At 39.4% G+C, this 19,623-nt stretch overlaps 1 protein-coding gene across 3 annotated transcripts in view; it reads left to right on the top strand.

Annotated features, from left to right (window-relative positions):
• Positions 1-19,623, top strand: part of bcas3 (BCAS3 microtubule associated cell migration factor) — a 915,794-nt gene that overhangs the window by 316,695 nt on the left and 579,476 nt on the right. For all 3 annotated transcript variants that reach the window (XM_059973657.1, XM_059973655.1, XM_059973656.1), the window contains exon 15: positions 13,065-13,329. In XM_059973657.1, coding sequence (XP_059829640.1) covers positions 13,065-13,329 — 265 coding nt within the window. The remainder of the gene's footprint in view (positions 1-13,064; positions 13,330-19,623) is intronic.

Here is a 19,623-nt window from a genome sequence, read left to right as displayed (position 1 = left end):
TGTGGGACGAGCTGCCAGTGGAAGTGGTAGATGTGGGTTTGATGTCAGCGTTTAAGAGTAATTTGGATAGGTACATGGATGGGAGGGAATGGAGGGCTATGGTCCAGATGCAAGTCAATGGGACTAGGCAGAATAATAGTTTGACATTGACTAGATGGTCCAAAGGGCCTATTTCTGTTCTCTAATGCTATATGACTCTATGACTCTATCATTGACATATGTCATAAAATTTGCTTATTTTTCGCAGCTGCTGTACAGTGGAATACACAAAATATGCTATAAATTACAGTAAGGAATATGTATACAGTCAGCCCTCCTTATCCGCGGGTTCCGTATGCGTGGATTCAACCAACTGCGAATCGGGAAAACCCGGAAGTTCTCTCTCCAGCACTTGTTGTTTGAGCATGTACAGACTTTTTTCCTTGTCATTATTCCCTAAACAATGCAGTATAACAACTAATTACATAGCATTTACATTGTATTCGATACTACAAGTAATCTAGAGATGATTTAAAGTATACGGGAGGATGTACAGGTTACCGTGGATCGGGACTGAGAAAAACCCAGAAGTTCTCTTACTAAGTAAGTCTGAACAGGTACATCCGGTATTACTTAGTGTCAGTTAGTCAAACATTTGTCTTAGTATATAGTATATATTTTACCTTCTATGTATATAAAACACTTAAGAAAAATATATATTTCAATAATTAAACCACTGTTGTTTAGTAATAATTGTAGATTTCATTGGGGCAGGGCCTTTCTCACTTTATCCTTTAAAATTGTTCCGATCGTTGACCGATTGTAGCCTAACACTTTCCCAATGACCGATGGCGTTTCACCTCTTTCTGCTTTATTATTTCCACTTTTTTTTCATTCGTGATGGTGATTATTTTTGTGAACAGAAATACTGCGGATTCAAAGCTCCTCCGGGTCCTAAATTCCACTGCACTGAGACAGGTTAATTAAGGTACTTGAGCATCCACGTTTTTTTGGTATCTGTGGGGGGTCCCGAAACGAAACCCCCACAGATAAGGAGGGCCGGCTGTATTCACACATGGTGCATTCCAGTTAATTGAGTCATCAGTGAATGGGATAACCCTTAAAGAACTAAAACTAATCGAGAAAACAGCTGGCATTCCCTTTGTTTATTTGGAACACTGTGCAGCTTAATGAGGACAGTTTCCTAACTAGCGTTAGCTGCACGTACTTGTATGGCCATAAGACACTACACAATGCTTAGAGTGTACAGGTTTTAAATAGCTTCATGTACATGTGTTTGTGTTATGTTATAGAACATAGAATAGTACAGCACAGTACAAGCCCTTTGGCCCAAAATGTTGTGCCGACCCTTAAACCCTGCCTCCCAAATAACCCTCCACCTTAAATTCCTCCATATACCTGTCCAGTAGTCTCTTAAATTTCACTAGTGTATCTGCCTACACTACCTTTTTTGAACAAGGGAACAACATTCGCCTCCCTCCAATCCTCCGGTACCATTCCCATGGACAATGAGGACATAGAGATCCTAGCCAGAGGCTCAGCAATCTCTTCCATCACCTCGTGAAGCAGCCTGGGGAACATTCTGTCAGACCCTGGGGACTTATCCTTCGTAATGTATTTTAACAACTCCAATACCTCCTCTCCTTTAATATCAACATGCTCCAGAACTTCAACCTCATTCATATTGTCCTCACTGTCACCGTCATCAAGTTCCCAAGTTAACCATTTGGGCTGATGGATCTCAATTCAAAAAGCAGTGATTTTTTATCATTTTGTTTTTTATTTTGATTTTTAAAAATTTCAGATCTTCGCCAAGATGGCACCTAGGTGTTAGGTGCTTGCGTGATTTTTTTCATTTGGTTCATCAAAAGAACATGACAGAATTCCTCCATCAATAACTATTACAAACTATTACAATAACTATTACGCAGCTTTATAGTATTGTTGTGGAAAAAGTAGTGAGGAAAAAAAGAAAAATAAAATGAGAAGATGGGTATATCCTGGGCACTTACTTACTGGACCCAGGACAGATCTTCTGAAATGATGATACTGAGGAATTTAAAGTTACTGACCCTCTCCACGTCCAATCCACTGATGGGGATTGGCTCATGAACCTCTGATTTCCTCCCCCTGTAGTCAATAATCCGCTCCATTATCACACTGGACTCATTGTTTGTGCTTCATTTTGACAACACATTTTTTACTCATTTATGTATGTACATGTGCTCCCTTATAAAGATTATAAAGAAAAGGTAAAGATTAGTTCATTTGTCACACGCACATTGAAATATATAGCAAAATGCTTTGTTTGCATTAAATCAAACCAAATTGTTCCAGATAGACTGTAAGTGCCGCCATGTTTCTAGAGCTAACGTAGCTTGTCTATAACTTACCAACTCTACCATATGTCTTTTGAATATGGGAGGAAACCAGAGCACCTGGAAGGAACCCATGCAGTCACAACTCTGTACATGTAATAGTGGAAATGGAACCCCCTATCTTACAGCCAGTGTTGCACTATCCTCTATGTTACTATGCTGTCCCATCCTTAAAATACCCAATATATAAAAAGAAAGAAAAGAACGTAATCTGCAGCCAATTAACTGCCATTGAGGAATATGCCAATGCTGCAACATAAGGACAAACAAGAGAAAGGCTGCAGATGCTGGAAATCCAAGCAACATACACAACATACTGGAGGAACTCAGGAGGCCAGGTAGCATCTATGGAAAGAGTAAACAGTCGTCATCTCGGCCGACAGCAGTTCCACCTGCATTTTGTGTGAGTTGCTTGTAAGATATTTTCACTCTCAAATTTCTGAATTAATAATTCAAAAGGATTGTTATTTTTACTTTATTCTTAACAATATTTATAATCTAATTTCAAACCATGATTAGATTGATGAGGCTTCTGTCCAGGACATCGCACTGATGGATTCTGTAGTTACTGTAGATGTACAGTGAGTTGGTGAATTATATGAATGCCAAACCTAAGTTTGACATAATTGACAACATTTTTTCTACCTGGCTTGATTTTGTCAATGCTTCTTTCCATTGAACATCAAACCACAGTATAATCAAAGTTTCTTCTTTCTGAAATTGCACAAGGAAAAATCTGTAATTTAATCACTGCTTTTATTTAAATTTCTTACTTTTCTCTGATATGCTCAGCCTTGTCAATCCACACTAGTTCTGTGTTTTTTTCTATGATCATCTGATATCCCTTACAAACAATTTCACTTCATGTCTTTTTGCACTCTTTATTCTGCCCTTTTGCCTTTCTCTTTCGCATCGTAACATAGCAGTTAGTGCAACGCTTCACAATGCCGGCAGTCACTGATTGGGGTTCAATTCCTGCTGCTGCCTGTAAAGAATTTGTACATTCTTGCTGTGACTGTGTGGGTTTCCTCCATGTGCTCCATTTTCCTCCCACATTCTAAGGTGTACAGTGAGAGTTAGAGAGTTGTGAGCATGCTCTGTTGGTGCTGGAAGCATGGCAACACTTGCAGGCAGTCCAGCACAGGCCATACTGATTTGATTTGATGCTAACAATGCGTTTCATTGTATGTTTCAATATACTTGTGACAAATAAAGCTAATGTTTAGTATCTTTAATCTTTATCTTCTCTGTGGCACATAGAAAGATGCAAAAATAGTAATAGGAGTAAGCTATTCAGCCCCTCAAGCCTATTCTTCCATTTAGTGTGATTTTAGGTAATCCTTTATCTCAATAACATATTTCTGTCCTCTCCCCATGCCCTAGTATTGTTCTGAAATGGCCAAAAATGAGACCTTACAAGTCTAGCACGAGTCTGTCTTTCTTCATTATCATAATCATCATCATCATCATTATCATGTGACGTAGATGACCTTGGTCTCATGACCATGGTTGTTCTTGGCAAAGTTTCTACTGGAGTTGTTTGCCATTGCCGCCTTCTGGGCAGTGTCTTTACAAGACAGCTGACCCCAGCCATTGTCAATACTCTTCAGAGATGTTCTGCCTGCCAACAATGGTCACATAACTAGGACTTGTAATACACCTTTAAGTTAAGTAATACTCCCTGAAGCATATTTCTTTCTGGCTTCCCTCCACTATATGTATCCTGGCCTGATACATTTTGGATCCCCACACCATCATGACCTCAGTCCATCCACAGCAACCAGGTGTGGCCTTACTTTTCTCCTAATGCCTTAGTTTAATCATCAAGGCTATAATTTCCAAAGCCTTTTTGACAGGCAGTGGCTCCTCTCTCACCCAACTTCCCCTTTCCAAAGTCTCAGGCTTCTCTTCGACAAGCACCCATCCCAGCTCCACCCTTCCACGGGATGTGCAGTTCAAGGCACACTAAAATTGCTCAGGAGGTGTTGAGTATGCAGGAGAAGGTGTTTGGATATAGTGAATTATGCAAGGCCTATTCTATTCTTTTTGCTCACTAACAATTTAAAGCTCCTTTGCCTGCGTGGAACAATTTCTAGCCTGGGTGATGTTGAGCATCAGTGTGTGAGTCATGGAGCACAACTCATTTCAGGGGCATTTTGTGCAGTTTAATCTGGTCATAGTAAGGCTTGTTACTCTTCTACAAACAACAGCACAGTTGTACTGCTGCCTGTTCTGTTCAAGTATCAATAAATTCCACTCTATGGTTGTTTGGATATTCTAATGGTTCAAAATTGTACAGCTTTATGAAATCTGAAGTAGATAAGAATGCTGTTAATGTACAAGAAATTGTTTGATTTAGGCAGGTTCATCCATCTTTAGCTGAAATAAGGGGGAAAACTGACTGAGAATGATTCAAAGGCTCAGTAAAACATTAATGTTCTCTCATAATGAAACTAAGCTAGTAACATTTGCAGGATGTGATGGGTATCTCAGAATTCCCATGAATAGTTAGATTCCAGAACAAGCCATTTACAGTTCAGATTTCTAAATTTCAGCTCTTCAGCTAGGTCCTTCAGCTAGTCATGTGTTAGAGACAGGTCACTAGGTGTTACTGAAGTTATAGGGTGCTATTTCTGTGTAGTTCCATTGTTAGAAAAGAGAGAGTGAGAGAGAGGTAGAAAGGGGTGGGGGGAGAGAGATGGAGAGAAACAGAGAGATGGGGAGTGGAGAGAAAGAATGTATGACAGGAGAGGAAAGGGAAAAGCAGGAAAAGAATATAACTAATGCAGGAACAGGATATCAGGAAAAAGACAGAGTCTGGGGGAAAGTTGTAGATATGTGGAAGGAGTAGCAGAGTGCTGCAAATGGTCACAATAGTTCCTGATCACTCAAAACAGGACAAATCCAACCTCGTTATCAGCAGGTCTCATTGGAGGATAGCAATGGCTATTCTGTAGTTGGTCCAAGTACCACTGGTAGTTAAGGGAAAATAGATTTAATTCACTGTTGTTATCTGGTGGAAAGGGGTTTGTATGGCAAATGGTTTAATATAATGATACAGTTTTAGAAAGCAATTACTTTGAAGTTGTTTTAGTTGGTCAATTACAGATGAAATTTGACATTGAAAGGAGAATTTACATTTAGGATTGTTTAGAAAAGCTCTCTCTCTCCCTCTCCCTCTCCCTCTCCCTCTCCCTCTCCCTCCCTCTCCCTCTCCCTCCCTCTCCCTCTCCCTCTCCCTCTCCCTCTCCCTCTCCCTCTCCCTCTCCCTCTCCCTCTCCCTCTCCCTCCCCCTCCCCCTCTCCCTCTCTCCCTCTCCCTTTAAAAATGTTAAGTTATGAGTGTCTTTGTACCCAGTGGGAACAAAGCTTCATGGGTCCAGAATGCAGGCTAAATCATGAAATTATTTAAACAGGAAAAAAATTGAGATTTTATTTGTAGTTGTGTTGTGATGCATAAATGCAAATCTCCTTCAATCATTGTTGTTTCTGTTATAAGGAAAAAGGAAGATGTTGCCATCTTATCTTATGTCTGTACCTGCAACTTTGAACAAATCTGATCTTTGAATGTTTAATGTCTAGTAATTCTTCTTTACAAGTGGGTTTAACCTTTGACTTCCTCATTCCCTTTAAAGGTCGGAAAGCAATCACCCATCAACAAGTTGCTCAATTCTTATTTACATTCGGCAGTTTAGCATTCCCACTTGTGTCACGTGAACAGCTTGGAGATTTCTGCCAATGTGCCGATTGAACCAGCTACTGGGAGGTTGCACAACAGTAAACCTGGGTGTTTCATCCTGTGTTTACTCTTTAAACCATGCCTCTGATAAATACTGTAAATGTAACACATTCCAATCAACCTCAAATATTGGGCATGTCCCCTAGCCCTTTGTCTTTAGAGATAAACTCAGGTTTTTTAACTGGAGTTTATTTTTTTTTATTTAAATCACTCTGTAATCTTGCTCTTGCCTATTTATTTAACCTTCTCCATCCCTACGGTCTTGTAAGATCCTTGCTCCTGCTTTATTTTATTTAGAGATGCAGCACCGTAACAGGCCTTTTGGCCCAGCAAGTCTGCACTGCTCAATTGCACCCATATGAGCAATTAACCTACTAACTGCTATGTCTTTGGAACGCGAGAGGAAACTGGAGCACCCGGAGGAAACCCATGGATAGTACAGAGTTTATGCGGCATTGTGAGAAAATAGGCTAGAGTTGGTTAAAGCACATTGGATGGATCACATCTATAATTAAAGCACAGCATGAAAAATACTGATAGCTATCATTTAAAAACTTCAAAGTTTTCTACATGATCTCAATAGTTATTGCTTATTTATTATTATATTTTTTCTTTCTTTTTGTACTTGCGCAGTTTGTTTTCTTTTGCACACTGGTTGTCTGTGCTACTGGCGCAGTCTTGCATTGATTCTATTATTTTTATTGGATTTATTGAGTATGCCTGCAAGAAAATGAATCTCAAAGTTGTATATGGTGACATATATGTACTTAGATAATAAATTTACTTTGAATTTTAAAGCTGAGAGTTCTAATTGATTCAAGTAGTGAATCTCTACGTGGAAAGAATACAAAACATTGAGATCTGTTGCTGTAGGTGAATATTTGGGAGATGATTGCTGTGTAAGAGGAACAGACACAACCTTTCCACATATCTCTGTGGTACAATCCAATAAACAGTTGTATAAGCACTTACTTTTCCATCTCCCCAATTCTCTGTATCCATAAGGAGCTATTCACTTCCACAGTTTTTGCTGTAGAGGAAAAGCAATTCTTTTGTAAATTCCAGTGTCAATTTGTGAGCATTATAAAAAGGTTTTCATTCCTTTGACATCTTTCACAACTTTGGTACATCTTAAAGTGTTTTACAACAAAGTAAATACTAACGTGTGGTTAAGAATTTAAAGGGGACCCGAAAAGCAGGTTTTTCACACAAGGGGTGGTGGGTGTGTGGAATGATTTGCCAGAGGAAGTGGAAGAGGTTTTAAACTTATTTAGATAGGGACATGAATAGGAAATGTTTAGGAGAATAAGAGTCAAATGCAGGCAAATGGAATTAGGCCAGGTAAGTGAGCTAGGCAAAAAGGCCTGTTTCTATGCTGTATGACTCTATTAAAGTGTTGGTGTTGGTAATCTAAAATAAAGCAGAATGTGTTGGAATATTCAGCAGGTCGGGCAGCAACTGTGGAGAGAGAACTCAGTTGACATTTCAGGTCAGTGATCCTTTCCTAGAACTGAAGTGAAGTCACTGCTGCCAAGTGAGAAATTTGAATTTGCAATAGCAAGCTGCTGCAAACAGCAAAGTGTAAGTAATTATTCACCGTATTTTAGTGATTTTGATTGAGGGGTAAATATTGGTCAAAACACTGGGGAGAATTTCACTGGCATTCAGTCCATACAAAACTGGCACCTTTATCCTTGCATCTGCACTGGAATGTTATCCTAGAATTTGAGCACGATTTATTGGAATGGGATTTAAATCCACAATCCTCTGACTCAGAGGCAAGAGTGTTACTGGGCCCAAACTAATACATCTACTGTGGAATAACACATACAAACAAAATTCAAGAGGAACTCAGAAAGACAGACATACTTTATTGATCCCGAGGGAAATTGGGTTTCGTTACAGCCGCACCAACCAAGAATAGTGAAGAAATACAGCAATATAAAACCATAAATAATTAAATAATGATAAGTTAATCATGCCAAGTGGAAATAAGTCCAGGACCAGCCTATTGGCTCAGGGTGTCTGACACTCCGAGGGAGGAGTTGTAAAGTTTGATGGCCACAGGTAGGAATGACTTTCTATGACATTCAGTGTTACATCTCGGTGGACAACTCTGCAGATCAGGGACCATCTATGGAAACAAATAAACAGGTGGCGTTTTGCTGAAGCCTTTCATCAGCATCCTGATCAGAGACCTGATGAAGGGTCTTAGCCCAAAATGTCAACTGCTTATTAATTTCCATAGATACTACCTGACCTGCTGAGTTCCTCCAGCATTTTGTGTATGTTACCCTGGATCTTCTGCATCTGCAGAATCACTATTGATTATGAACTACTATAATGGAATCCTTTTTATACCCGGATACCACAGCTGAAGAGTATCACAGAAGTATTTATTTGTCTATTTGATTACCTCATTTGGTATACATTTCATTGAATTATGCTTCATCTACCTAAATATCACAGTTCGTGCATGAAGATCACTGTATATACTCAAGTACCACAGTTTGTGTATATTATATTGGGACTCTTCCATTATATACTTAAGGAACAAATATTTAACCTTGCTTGCAATTACTTTTGCCGCATTGAGTCCAAATAAGATGTTGTGTTCAGATAAATGAGTACATGAAGTGCCTGAGTTATGTTTGTTCTTCTGTTCAGATGAGAGGATGTTCTGGTAAAATGGGAACAAAAATATCACCTCATATTTTGTCAAAACTAGGCTCAGGAATACCTAAGGGAGCAACTTGCTCCATGTCATCTTTCTAATGCCATCTAAAATTAGGTTATACTGAAGTATTAATATACAGGGCTAATAACTGGATACTGAGGAGAAAACTGTGAACCTTGTCACTTGGTGTGGAGCTGGTTAGAAGTTGTCACTGTGACTCAAAGAGTGTAGGTATGGGTTTTCCTCTGACCTGTCTTCTAGTTTGTTGAATGTGGCATTCATTGTGATGTGTCAATCACACAGCCAAGTATCTGTCCAAGGCAACTGATTAAAACTTTTTTCCTTGCAAAGCTTGTGGGCACAGATTTAAATGCACATGACAGTGAATACAGATTTTTTTGTTCACTGTGCATGACTGAAATTTTTGTTAAGATTTTTATCGCAGCTGTCTTTTAGTTAAGTAGGGAGTGTATTGAAACCCAGACTGAAGTGAGTGCCTGGCTGCGGCTCATAGCTGAGTGACTGACTCTTTGATCAAGTCATTCAGTGCAGCGACATGTCACTGTTAATCTGATCCCTGACTGTCTCGCTGTTTACACTGAGCTTTTCAGTCCCCTCTGCTCTGCACCTCCTCCCCCTCCTCTCTCTCCCCTAACCCCAACCCCACCTAGCAGGAAATTTAATTTCGGATTGATTGTAGACTCATGGCCGATATGAATTAAGGGCAATTTCTGTTTTAGTGTAGTCAAGTTATCCAAAAATTCTTGCATAGATAGTAGACTGTAACTGATACTGTGCAAAATTGCTGCCACTGTATTTGATATCCAGTATAGTAATTAGACCGCCACATTGCCAAATATGGCACAGGAAAATACAAATTGGAAACTGGAACAGTCCAGATGAAGGATTGTGACCTGAGGCAACAAAGTATTGTTATTGAACTATGTATATATCACCATATACAACCCTGAGATTCATTTTCTTGCAGGTATTCGCAGTAGAACAAAGAAATACAATAGAATTAATGAAAAATTACACCCAAGGATAAACAATCAATGTATCAAAGAAGACAGGCTATCCCTTTCCCTCCATAGATGCTACTTGACCTGCGGAGTTTCTTCAGCAATTTGTTACTTTTCTGCTTCAGATTCTAGCATTTGCAGTCTCTTGTGTCTTCAAGTTGTAACTTCTTATGAGCTTGTGTTTTTAAAGGCCAAGATCCAAGGCCTTATAGCTGAGACTGAAAGAAATGGCACAGCTTCCTTTCGAACTGAAGTGCAAGCAACTACAACGTGCTTCTTGATGCCATGGGAGTGAGATATACTCCATGGCCACTTTTATTAGGTACAGAAAGTACTATATTCGTGGTGTGCTGCTGCCCTAGTCTGTCCACTTCAAGTCTGCTGTGTTGTGCATTCAGAAACGCTCTTCTGCGCACCACTTTGCAATGCAAGGTCACTTGAGTTACTGTCACCTTCCCGTCAGCATGAACCAGTCTGGGCATTTTCCTTTGACCGCTCTTTAACAAGGTGTGTTCGCCCACAGAACTGACACTCACTGGATGTTTTTTCTTGTTTTCACACCATTCTCTGTAAACTCTAGAGAATGTTGTGCCTGAAAATCCCAGGAGATCAGCAGTTCCTGAGATACCCTAACCACCCTGTCTGGCACCAACAATCACTCCACGGCCAGTCACTTAGATCACATTTCTCCCCCATTCTGATGTTTGTACTGACCAACTTCTTGACCATGTCCACGTGCTTTTATGCATGGAATTGTTGCCACATGATTTGCTGATTGGTTATTTGCATTAATGTGCAGGTGTACCTAATAGAGTGGCCCACTGAGTATATGTAAGTAATGGGAGAATACTGGCATGCTCTGAACTGAGGTCATCATATATTCAGCATTAATAAGAGTGAGGTTCCATTGTATTAGATACAATGGAGCAGTTACATTCATTATATGCATTGATGTACACTTTCAGAAGAGATCTTCCTTTGGCGTGGTAATTTGCAGATACTGAAGGACAGAAATTAGACTTTGCCAGTGAAAGGAGTTTTATGTGAGAAGCACTGAACTGACAGGTTCAGTCTATACACGGTAGGGTGGCAGTTCACAAAACGCAATGACAGCACCAGCAACCCAGGTTCAATTCCCACCACTGACTGTAAGGAGTTTGAATGTTCTTCCCATGACTGTGTAGTTTTCTTCCGGATACTCTGGTTTCTTCCCACATTCGAAACGTGTGTATGGGTTATTAGGTTAATTGGTCATATGGGTGTAATTGGGCTGTGTGGACTTGTTAGGACTAAGGGCCTGTCTAAATAAAATATTAATATTTTGGAATTCGATGTATACTGATTGGCTCATTATCTGGTTGACAAGGCTGATGTGGAGAAATTGGATTAGCCTACAACAAAACTTTAATGAAGAGAATATAGCGATGCCACATGTAAAGGTTGGAGCAGACTCATTGACAAATTTAGGAGCGGTTTCAACTGGGTGAACAAAATAAAGGGTTTATGGATTGCATCAATATTAGCAAGGACTAACTGAAATGAATGGCAGACAGTTCTGAACCTTACCTGTTGTGTATTTAATATTTCAGTAATATTTGAGTAATATTGTAAATATATTAAGGATTCTTAGTTGTTTGCTGATATGGCACGTAATGAACTAATGAACGTTGTTTACATAAATCATTATGGGCTATATGCATGACATATGTCATTATGCCACCATGTCATTTGTGTGCACCTCGCTAAAAGTGAAAACCAAGACTACGTGCATCTTCTAGTTTCCTGTATTGTTCTTTCAATAAGTTTTGTGTTTGGGAGTCACAAAACATAACCCTATCCCAAGGTAATTTTGAGTGAGCTTCTATCCCTGTTTAAAATTACATCAGACTGAAACTGAACAAATTCAGTTTCTTTGAAGAATATTTGTAAGATACTTTAGTGCTTCAACATGTTTAAAATATATTCACTTAACATCTATGTAATTGACAGATTGAATTTAATTTTATATGAAATTAGCAAGGGTCAAAATTAAGACACTAAGATATTATAATCTGAAATGGATGGCAAAAGGAGCAGATTTTGTGATATCAGACTTACAATTATAAAGAATAGGATTTTGATCTCTTGATCCTAAATGACACAAACCCTAATTATAAGATTTGTGAGTAATGTTCCTAGAATAACATACATAGCAGAAACAGTGTCTGAGAGAACATGGTCAGGCAGAACTGCAGCAATTAATTGTCAATGCCTGATGACTAGCTCCTACACAGTTGACAGGATGATGAACTGTAAATGCACATCAGATCAGCCATCATGGAAGCACAATGTTTCCAGAGTTTCTAGTTCTCTAGTACTCGGCAATCTCTAGCAAATGAGATCAGACAGTTAAGGTCATCAGTATTCTCACATCAAGACACAGGCATGCCAGTGATGTTTCAGCAAAAAAAGGTTTTAAGTTCTTTGACACAGAACTTTTACCATTTAATCTGCCACCCATGGTGTCACTTCTTCTGGAGTCTGTCATTTCAACACATTTTACTTCTTTATTTATCATTATGCTTTCTGAGAGGAGACATTGACCATTCGTACATGCACGGTGCACAAAAGCCCAGTGTATGTAGGGGATAACCATGCACATATGGAAGATCATAGAGACTGTTTCAAGCACACTTGCTATCTCTTGATAGCTACTCTTGTTGGGCAACTCTGCATCAGAAATAAGTATTCAGAAAAATATACCCTTCTTTCTAACATTTGGATTTTGTAGGTGGTTCTTTCTACTGTTTGCATTCAGTATGACATCGTATTACCTTGTGTAACATTGAAACTTGCAGTATATAATTAGTACAAGAAAAGATTCATTCACTTTGAATTATATAACACAGCCATTCAGCCCTTCATGATGATGATGTATTTCTTAAAAAGTACAAAATGTATATTGCAGAAGATATAATATATGCTCTTTAGGAGTGGCATGGTAGCATATCGTTTAGCACCTTGCTTTATGGCGTAAGCTGCAATGACCACATAGGTTTCTTTTGGATGGTCCAGTTTCGTCCCACATCCCAAAAGATGTGCTGGTTAGGGTTGCTGAATTAAGGGCATGCTATGCTGGCGCAAGAAGTATTACCCAGGGTAATCCTCACTGATTTGTTTTGATGCAAACAACACATTTCACTGTATGTGTGGATATACATGTGACAAATAAAGCTAACTTTATCTTTATTTTTTGCTTTTATGTTTTAGGTGCAGGACATTTGTTTCAGCCAGGACTGCCGCTGGGTGGTGATCAGCACACTGAGAGGGACCTCGCATGTGTTTCCCGTAAATCCATATGGTGGGCAGCCCTCTGTGCGAACTCACATGTCTCCTCGCGTGGTGAATCGCATGAGTCGATTTCAGAAGAGTGCTGGGCTAGAAGATATTGAACAGGAGCTATCATCCAAACAAGGTGGACGCTGCAGTCCAGTGCCTGGTCTTTCGAGCAGTCCTTCCACTTCACCTCTTCACAGTGAGTAATAGTTAATTTTATCATTGAGAGCTTATAGTGCATCTATAGCAACTCTTTTTTAACAAATGGCGTTATTTCCAGGTCGTCTATTGGAATTCATTACCAGTTCACAATTACCAACCATTTCCAGTGACAATTATTTTGGGGAGAAAAGATCTTTGTCTTCTCTCCCAGTTGTAGCTTACCAGATCACATCTTTTTGTGTCCTGTAATTTTTTTTCTTACAGTAAGAGGCTATGGAATAGACATGATGTCGATGTGGGTTTGATTTTAACATTTAATAGAAATTTGGATTGCTTCATGGATGTGAGGAGTATGGAGGGATATGGTTCAATGCAGGTTGCTGAGGCTAGGCAGATTAGTAGTTTAGCATGGACGAGATGGGGCTGTTTCTCTTCTGTAAAGTTCTGTGACTGGTATAAATTTGAAACCAGACAAGCTGTAAGAATGCTACTGAAACATTATTTTGCAGTATGTTATTTTTGGTGCTAGAAGTATTTTTTTTCTTCTGGCAAGTTCACTTATCATTTATTTGAAATTTATTCAAATTGCAAATTTATGACTTTAGGTAAAATCCTTCTCATGGTACATGTGTTGAATTTGTATAATCAGGAATCTTGAGAACCTACCTAAAGGGAGGCTATTTGCACAACTAATATTTAGTAGATTCTGGTGCATTGCTTTTCATTTAGTTGAGTTTTTAACACCCTTCTAAAGGTTTACTAGGTGATATTTTTGCTCATAATTATTGGTTACTGCTATTGTTTACATTGCCTTTCCTAATCTATTTAGTAATTAAATGGCAGAAATAGGCCATTAGTCCCATTAATTGCCTTCTCCCTCTCTTCATATAACCCCAGCAATGAATCACTTACATCGAGGATCAACTTTACTCGCAATATACATTTCAAGTTCAGGTTTATTGTCATTTAACTGCATTCATGTATAGTGCCAAATGAACAATGTTCCTCAGGACCAAGGAACACATCACATAAAGTAAAATTTCCACAAAATAAATTAACAAATAGTAAGGTGCATTTATGACACATGTTAAAAAGTAAACAGTATAACACTACTGACGCTTCATATGTGATGAGACCTGGGTGGTGGCAGAGAGTTCAGTGGTCTCACAATCTGGGGGGAAGAAGCTGTTTCCCATCCTAAGAGTCCTTGTCCTAATGCTGTGGTACCTCTGAATGATAGTCAGGGAGTCAAACAGATTGTTGTACAGATGGGAGGAATCATCTGTATAAGGGCCCTGCATATGCCGTGCTCCTGAAAAATATCCTGACAAATACATTTATATGTAACAGAAATTTGCAATGATGTGTTGTTGTGATATGCACCAAAAACAGCATCATTCAACAATTATCAAGAATAAAGAATTATTTTTAAAAAAAGAGGTTAAAGAATGGATATAAAATGAAATGTGCATAAATACCAGCATGTATTTACAATGGATGGAAGTGTTTACAATGCAAGGTATGTAGATCACTGTCAGGTACATAGATAGTATATAGGAGTTTCAGTCATATTTCATAGTTTACAACAAAAAATGATCGGGAATCAGTAAATACTGAAGCATATGATTTTTGCTACAAGGAATGATTTTAGGGCTTGGACTTTCAGAGTCCTCCACAAGAGGCAGTTTCTGCTGCCTCTGTTTTACAAGAGGAGCTCTCATAGAACGGTGGCACCTACTGCAGGGTGACCTACACATAGCATCTTGAGTGCTGCTATCTCATTCTCTGACAGCACACTGTCACGCTACGTTCTCTGACTACGCTGTCACGCTACGTTCTCTGACAGTACGCTGTCTGACCTGATCACTGAACACAACCTACAGACTCACTTCCTCACTATTTGTTTATTAGTATCATTATTTGTTTTCTTTTGGGTATAGTATTTGCACAGAAATGTCAAATATGACTGACTGTAAAGTAGGACTCGTATCCAACCAGAGGTATTCTCACATTGAAACTGATTCATGGTAAGTTGATCCCCTTCCAATAGGCCTTAGGTCCCACACTGCCAGGTTCAGGAACAGTTATTACCCTTTAACCATCAGTTTCCTGAATCTGTGAGGATAATTTTAGTCACTTCAGCATTGAACTGATTTCACAATCTATGGACTCACTTTCAAGGATTATACAGCCTATGTTCCAAATATTAATTAATTAGTTATTGGATTTTTTTCTATTATTTACAGTTTGTCTTATTTTCCACATTGGCCATTTGTTAGTCTTTGTGTGTGCATGTAGTTCTTCATTGATTCCATTGTATTTCTTTGCTTTACTGTGAATGCCTGCAAGAAAGTGGATTTCAGGATATAATGTGGTGGCATATATGCACTTTAATAATAAATTTACTTTGCATTTTGAATTTTGAATCCACATTTGCCACTCACCATTGTGTTAAGAACAATTTTCCTTAGTTCAGAGGGTAAAGAGGCAGTAAATGAAATGTGGGTGTGGTGTGGGGGTTGCTGGGAGGTCTGCAGAAAAGTCTGCAGATGACAGAGTATGGATGCAGGGTTTCAGCCCAAAACAGCAACAATTCCTTTCCTCCTACAGATGCTGCTCAATCTGTTGAGTTCCTCCAGCAGATTGTTTGTTACTGATGAAGTAGGGTCTCCATTTAGAGAAAAAATAAAGAAATTTTGACCTTGAAATAGTTCAAGACGTCAGGCCTTTAAGCAAATCCAAGAGTTACATTGATGAAGTAATCCAAATCAGTAATCTGAAGGTTACATTGCTGTTATTGGAAAATTGCCCAAAATGTCCAGAAAGATCAATTGACCATACCTGAAGACAGTGAAGTAATGTATAATGATGAACATATTCCAAACATCAATCCACAATCAAATATTGTTTGTGTGTCACAGAATAACGGTAGGCCAAAAGGCTGTAAGTTCTTCAGTACAGAAATAACTTGGAAGTGAGAGTTAAATTGGTCAAATTAGATAAACCAGTCAACAGACTTTACCTGTAATAACATCTGCCGGAAGTAAATTCCTTGTATGTGCACAGGTACTCGGCGATTAAGGTCTGATTCTGATTCTGATGTAAGTGTAATGTTTATTGATGTTTTCTACAAAGGGTGGTTTATTTCTGTTAGGGAGGTAAATATACTGTGTTGTCAAAGGACATGCTGATGATATCATTGAACAGCTTACATGGTGTTTCTTTGTTTCATGACTGCTTGTGCAAGGACAAATCTCAGGGTTGTGTACTGCATACACACTTTGATAATAAATGTACTTTGAATCTCAATGTGCAATGAGAGTTCCCTGCTGCTGTCAGAGTAAAAGAAGTACTTCCTGTGATTTGAACTTATAAAACATGCTGGAACTCCAGCACTGTCCAAATCCACCCTAGGATACACTACATAGAGATTTGAAAATCAGGACCTAAAATTTATCTTTGCTGGATTACATTCCCACCACCTCCCCCACCCCCACCATGTTGCTGGATTAACCCATGTCCCAACCATGAAGATATTCAGCACTTAAGTTATAAATTGGAACAACTTTGAATACCCCGATTAGATCCTTTCAGTTCGAGAATAGTTTTTAAAGTGATCAATTATTGCATTCAGTAGTGTGCATCATTTTGTTTGACTTTATTTCTTAAGTGGATGTACTGCTTAATTGCATTCTGTAAGAAATTAGCATATTCATTGTGCTTTGTAATTCAAATACTTCTAAATTTTCTGTTCCAGTCTCAATAGTTTTGTGGTGTTAAGACTCAGTGCCTGTCCCTGCAATGAGTCTTGTTTGTTTGATACTTTAACATCAGTGTGACAGTTTATCTTTGTGTGTAAACCCAAGGAAGAGTTCTGGCAGTGAAAAAACCAGGATTTTTCAGTGTTACCTAATTTAAGAATTACATTTGCTGTGTTTCAAGGCCCCTCTTGAAAAACATTATACATTCCTGCTTGTTTGTCACTTTTTCCTGTGCAAAATACAGTCTTGTTTAAATATCTAATGTTGAAATCTTTATCAGGGTGTGTTTCGGATCTTACAGTGGACGTTCAGTCTGGTTTTGCAGTTGTCTACTCCCCCGGCCGCGTGTGGCCCCTTATAGAAACACGAACTAAGGAAAAATCTTAATTCATAGCCGATAAGAGGATACTTCCTGCAGAGTGTAACAAGCCAACACAAACTTTGTTTGGGTTCCTTTGTATTTTATCTGTTAACACACCCCGTTGTATTTTTGTAAGTCAATAGGCGGGTGACGAAGTGCACTAATTATGATATCGGCACACAATTGCTGACCCCTGGCTTAGGTCCCACTCACACTGTGAGCACAAGCACAATGCACTGAAATGGCATCTACTTCCTGTAGGGTTAGCAAATACATGCTAATGTTATCAACTGAAAATATAATTGACCTCATAGTGTCAAGTAAGGAGATGCAGTGTCTGGTGTTGGCACATGTGTAGACTCCTGGGACTTGATACAAAAGCTCTTGCAGATATACAATGGAACAAAAGCAGGTGCTTGAAAAATTGCCATTGCTTGTAGCTTTGATAGGAGGTGTTTTTAAAGGGAGGTGCAAGGTCAGCTATTGTAATATTCAAGTTGAGCTGTGCTGTTTAGTTGTGGAACTTTCGTCATGACGGTCCAAGAAGGTCCAGTCTAAGTGCATGATGAGGCACTTAATAGATTGCTCAGGATGGAGGAACAAGGACTCATATTCTGTCTGGTTAGCTTCCAGCTTGAATGGCACGAACATCGATTTTTACAACTTCTGGGTAATTTTTCCCTCTCTCCCTTCCTTATTATTTTCCTCTCTGGTCTCTTACTTCTTCTTCTTACCTGCCAATCACCTCCCCCTCGTATCCTTCCTCCTTCCCTTTCTCCTCTTCTGTCAGATTCCTTCTGCAGCTCTTTACATTTTCCACCTATTCCCTTCCAGCTTCTTCCTTCATCCCTCCCCTCCCAGCTTCACCTCTCAGTTTCTAGCTTGTACTCCTTCCCCTCCCTCCAACTTCTTATTCTGGGTTCTTCTCCCTTCCTTTCCAGTCCTGATGAAGGATCAAGGCCCAAAAGTCAACTGTTTATTCTTGTCCAAAGATGCTGCCTGATCTGCTGAATTCCTCCAACATTTTGTATGTGTTGCTTAGACATTGTTTTGTGTGCTTTTTCAACACTACTTCACATCTTCAGAAGTTTTCTGATGGCTCTGCCATAGTTGGATGCATCAGCAAGGGAGATGAGGTTGAGTACAGGGCGATGGTGGGAAACTTTGTCACATGGTGCGAGCAGAATCATCTGCAGCTTAACGTGAAAAAGACTAAGGAGCTGGTGGTGGACCTGAGGAGGGCTAAGGCACCGGTGACCCCTGTTTCCATCCAAGGTGTCAGTGTGGACATGGTGGAGGATTACAAATACCTGGGGATACGAATGGACAATAAACTGGACTGGTCAAAGAATACTGAGGCTGTCTACAAGAAGGGTCAGAGCCGTCTCTATTTCCTGAGGAGACTGAGGTCCTTTAACATCTGCCGGATGATGCTGAGGATGTTCTACGAGGCTGTGGTGGCCAGTGCTATCATGTTTGCTGTCGTGTGCTGGGGCAGCAGGCTGAGGGTAGCAGACACCAACAGAATCAACAAACTCATTCATAAGGCCAGTGATGTTGTGGGGGTGAAACTGGACTCTCTGACGGTGGTGTCTGAAAAGAGGATGCTGTCCAAGTTGCATGCGATCTTGGACAATGACTCCCATCCACTCCATAATGTACTGGTTAGACACAGGAGTACATTCAGCCAGAGACTCATTTCACTGAGATGTAACACTGAGTGTCATAGGAAGTCATTCCTGTCTGTGGCCATCAAACTTTACAACTCCTCCCTTGGAGTGTCAGACACCCTGAGTCAATAGGCTGGTCCTGGGCTTATTTCCACTTGGCATGATTAACTTATTATTTAATTATTTATGGTTTTATATTGCTATATTTCTTCACTATTCTTGGTTGGTGTGGCTGTAACGAAACCCAATTTCCCTCGGGATCAATAAAGTATGTCTGTCTGCTGGGCAGAATTTCAGATACAGGAATTTAGCTTAACAAAAGCACTCTTACCTCTGCTCTAGGAGACTCAGAATCAAATCAAAGTACACATTTTAAGGACATATTCTAAGCTGATACAACTTTGCCATTTTGTGTAAATGCTCTGTTGTCAGTAGTGCTGGTTTTGGTGAAATGTTTACCTGCTTGTTCAGGTGAACACATCACGTTATTTATTCAATCAGTACCCTTGCACTTTCAGAGATAAAGGTAAAGTACTCAA

Source organism: Hypanus sabinus, chromosome 6 (assembly GCF_030144855.1).
Source record: "Hypanus sabinus isolate sHypSab1 chromosome 6, sHypSab1.hap1, whole genome shotgun sequence".
Classification (NCBI taxonomy): domain Eukaryota; kingdom Metazoa; phylum Chordata; class Chondrichthyes; order Myliobatiformes; family Dasyatidae; genus Hypanus; species Hypanus sabinus.
This window is presented reverse-complemented; position numbering and strand designations above follow the sequence as displayed.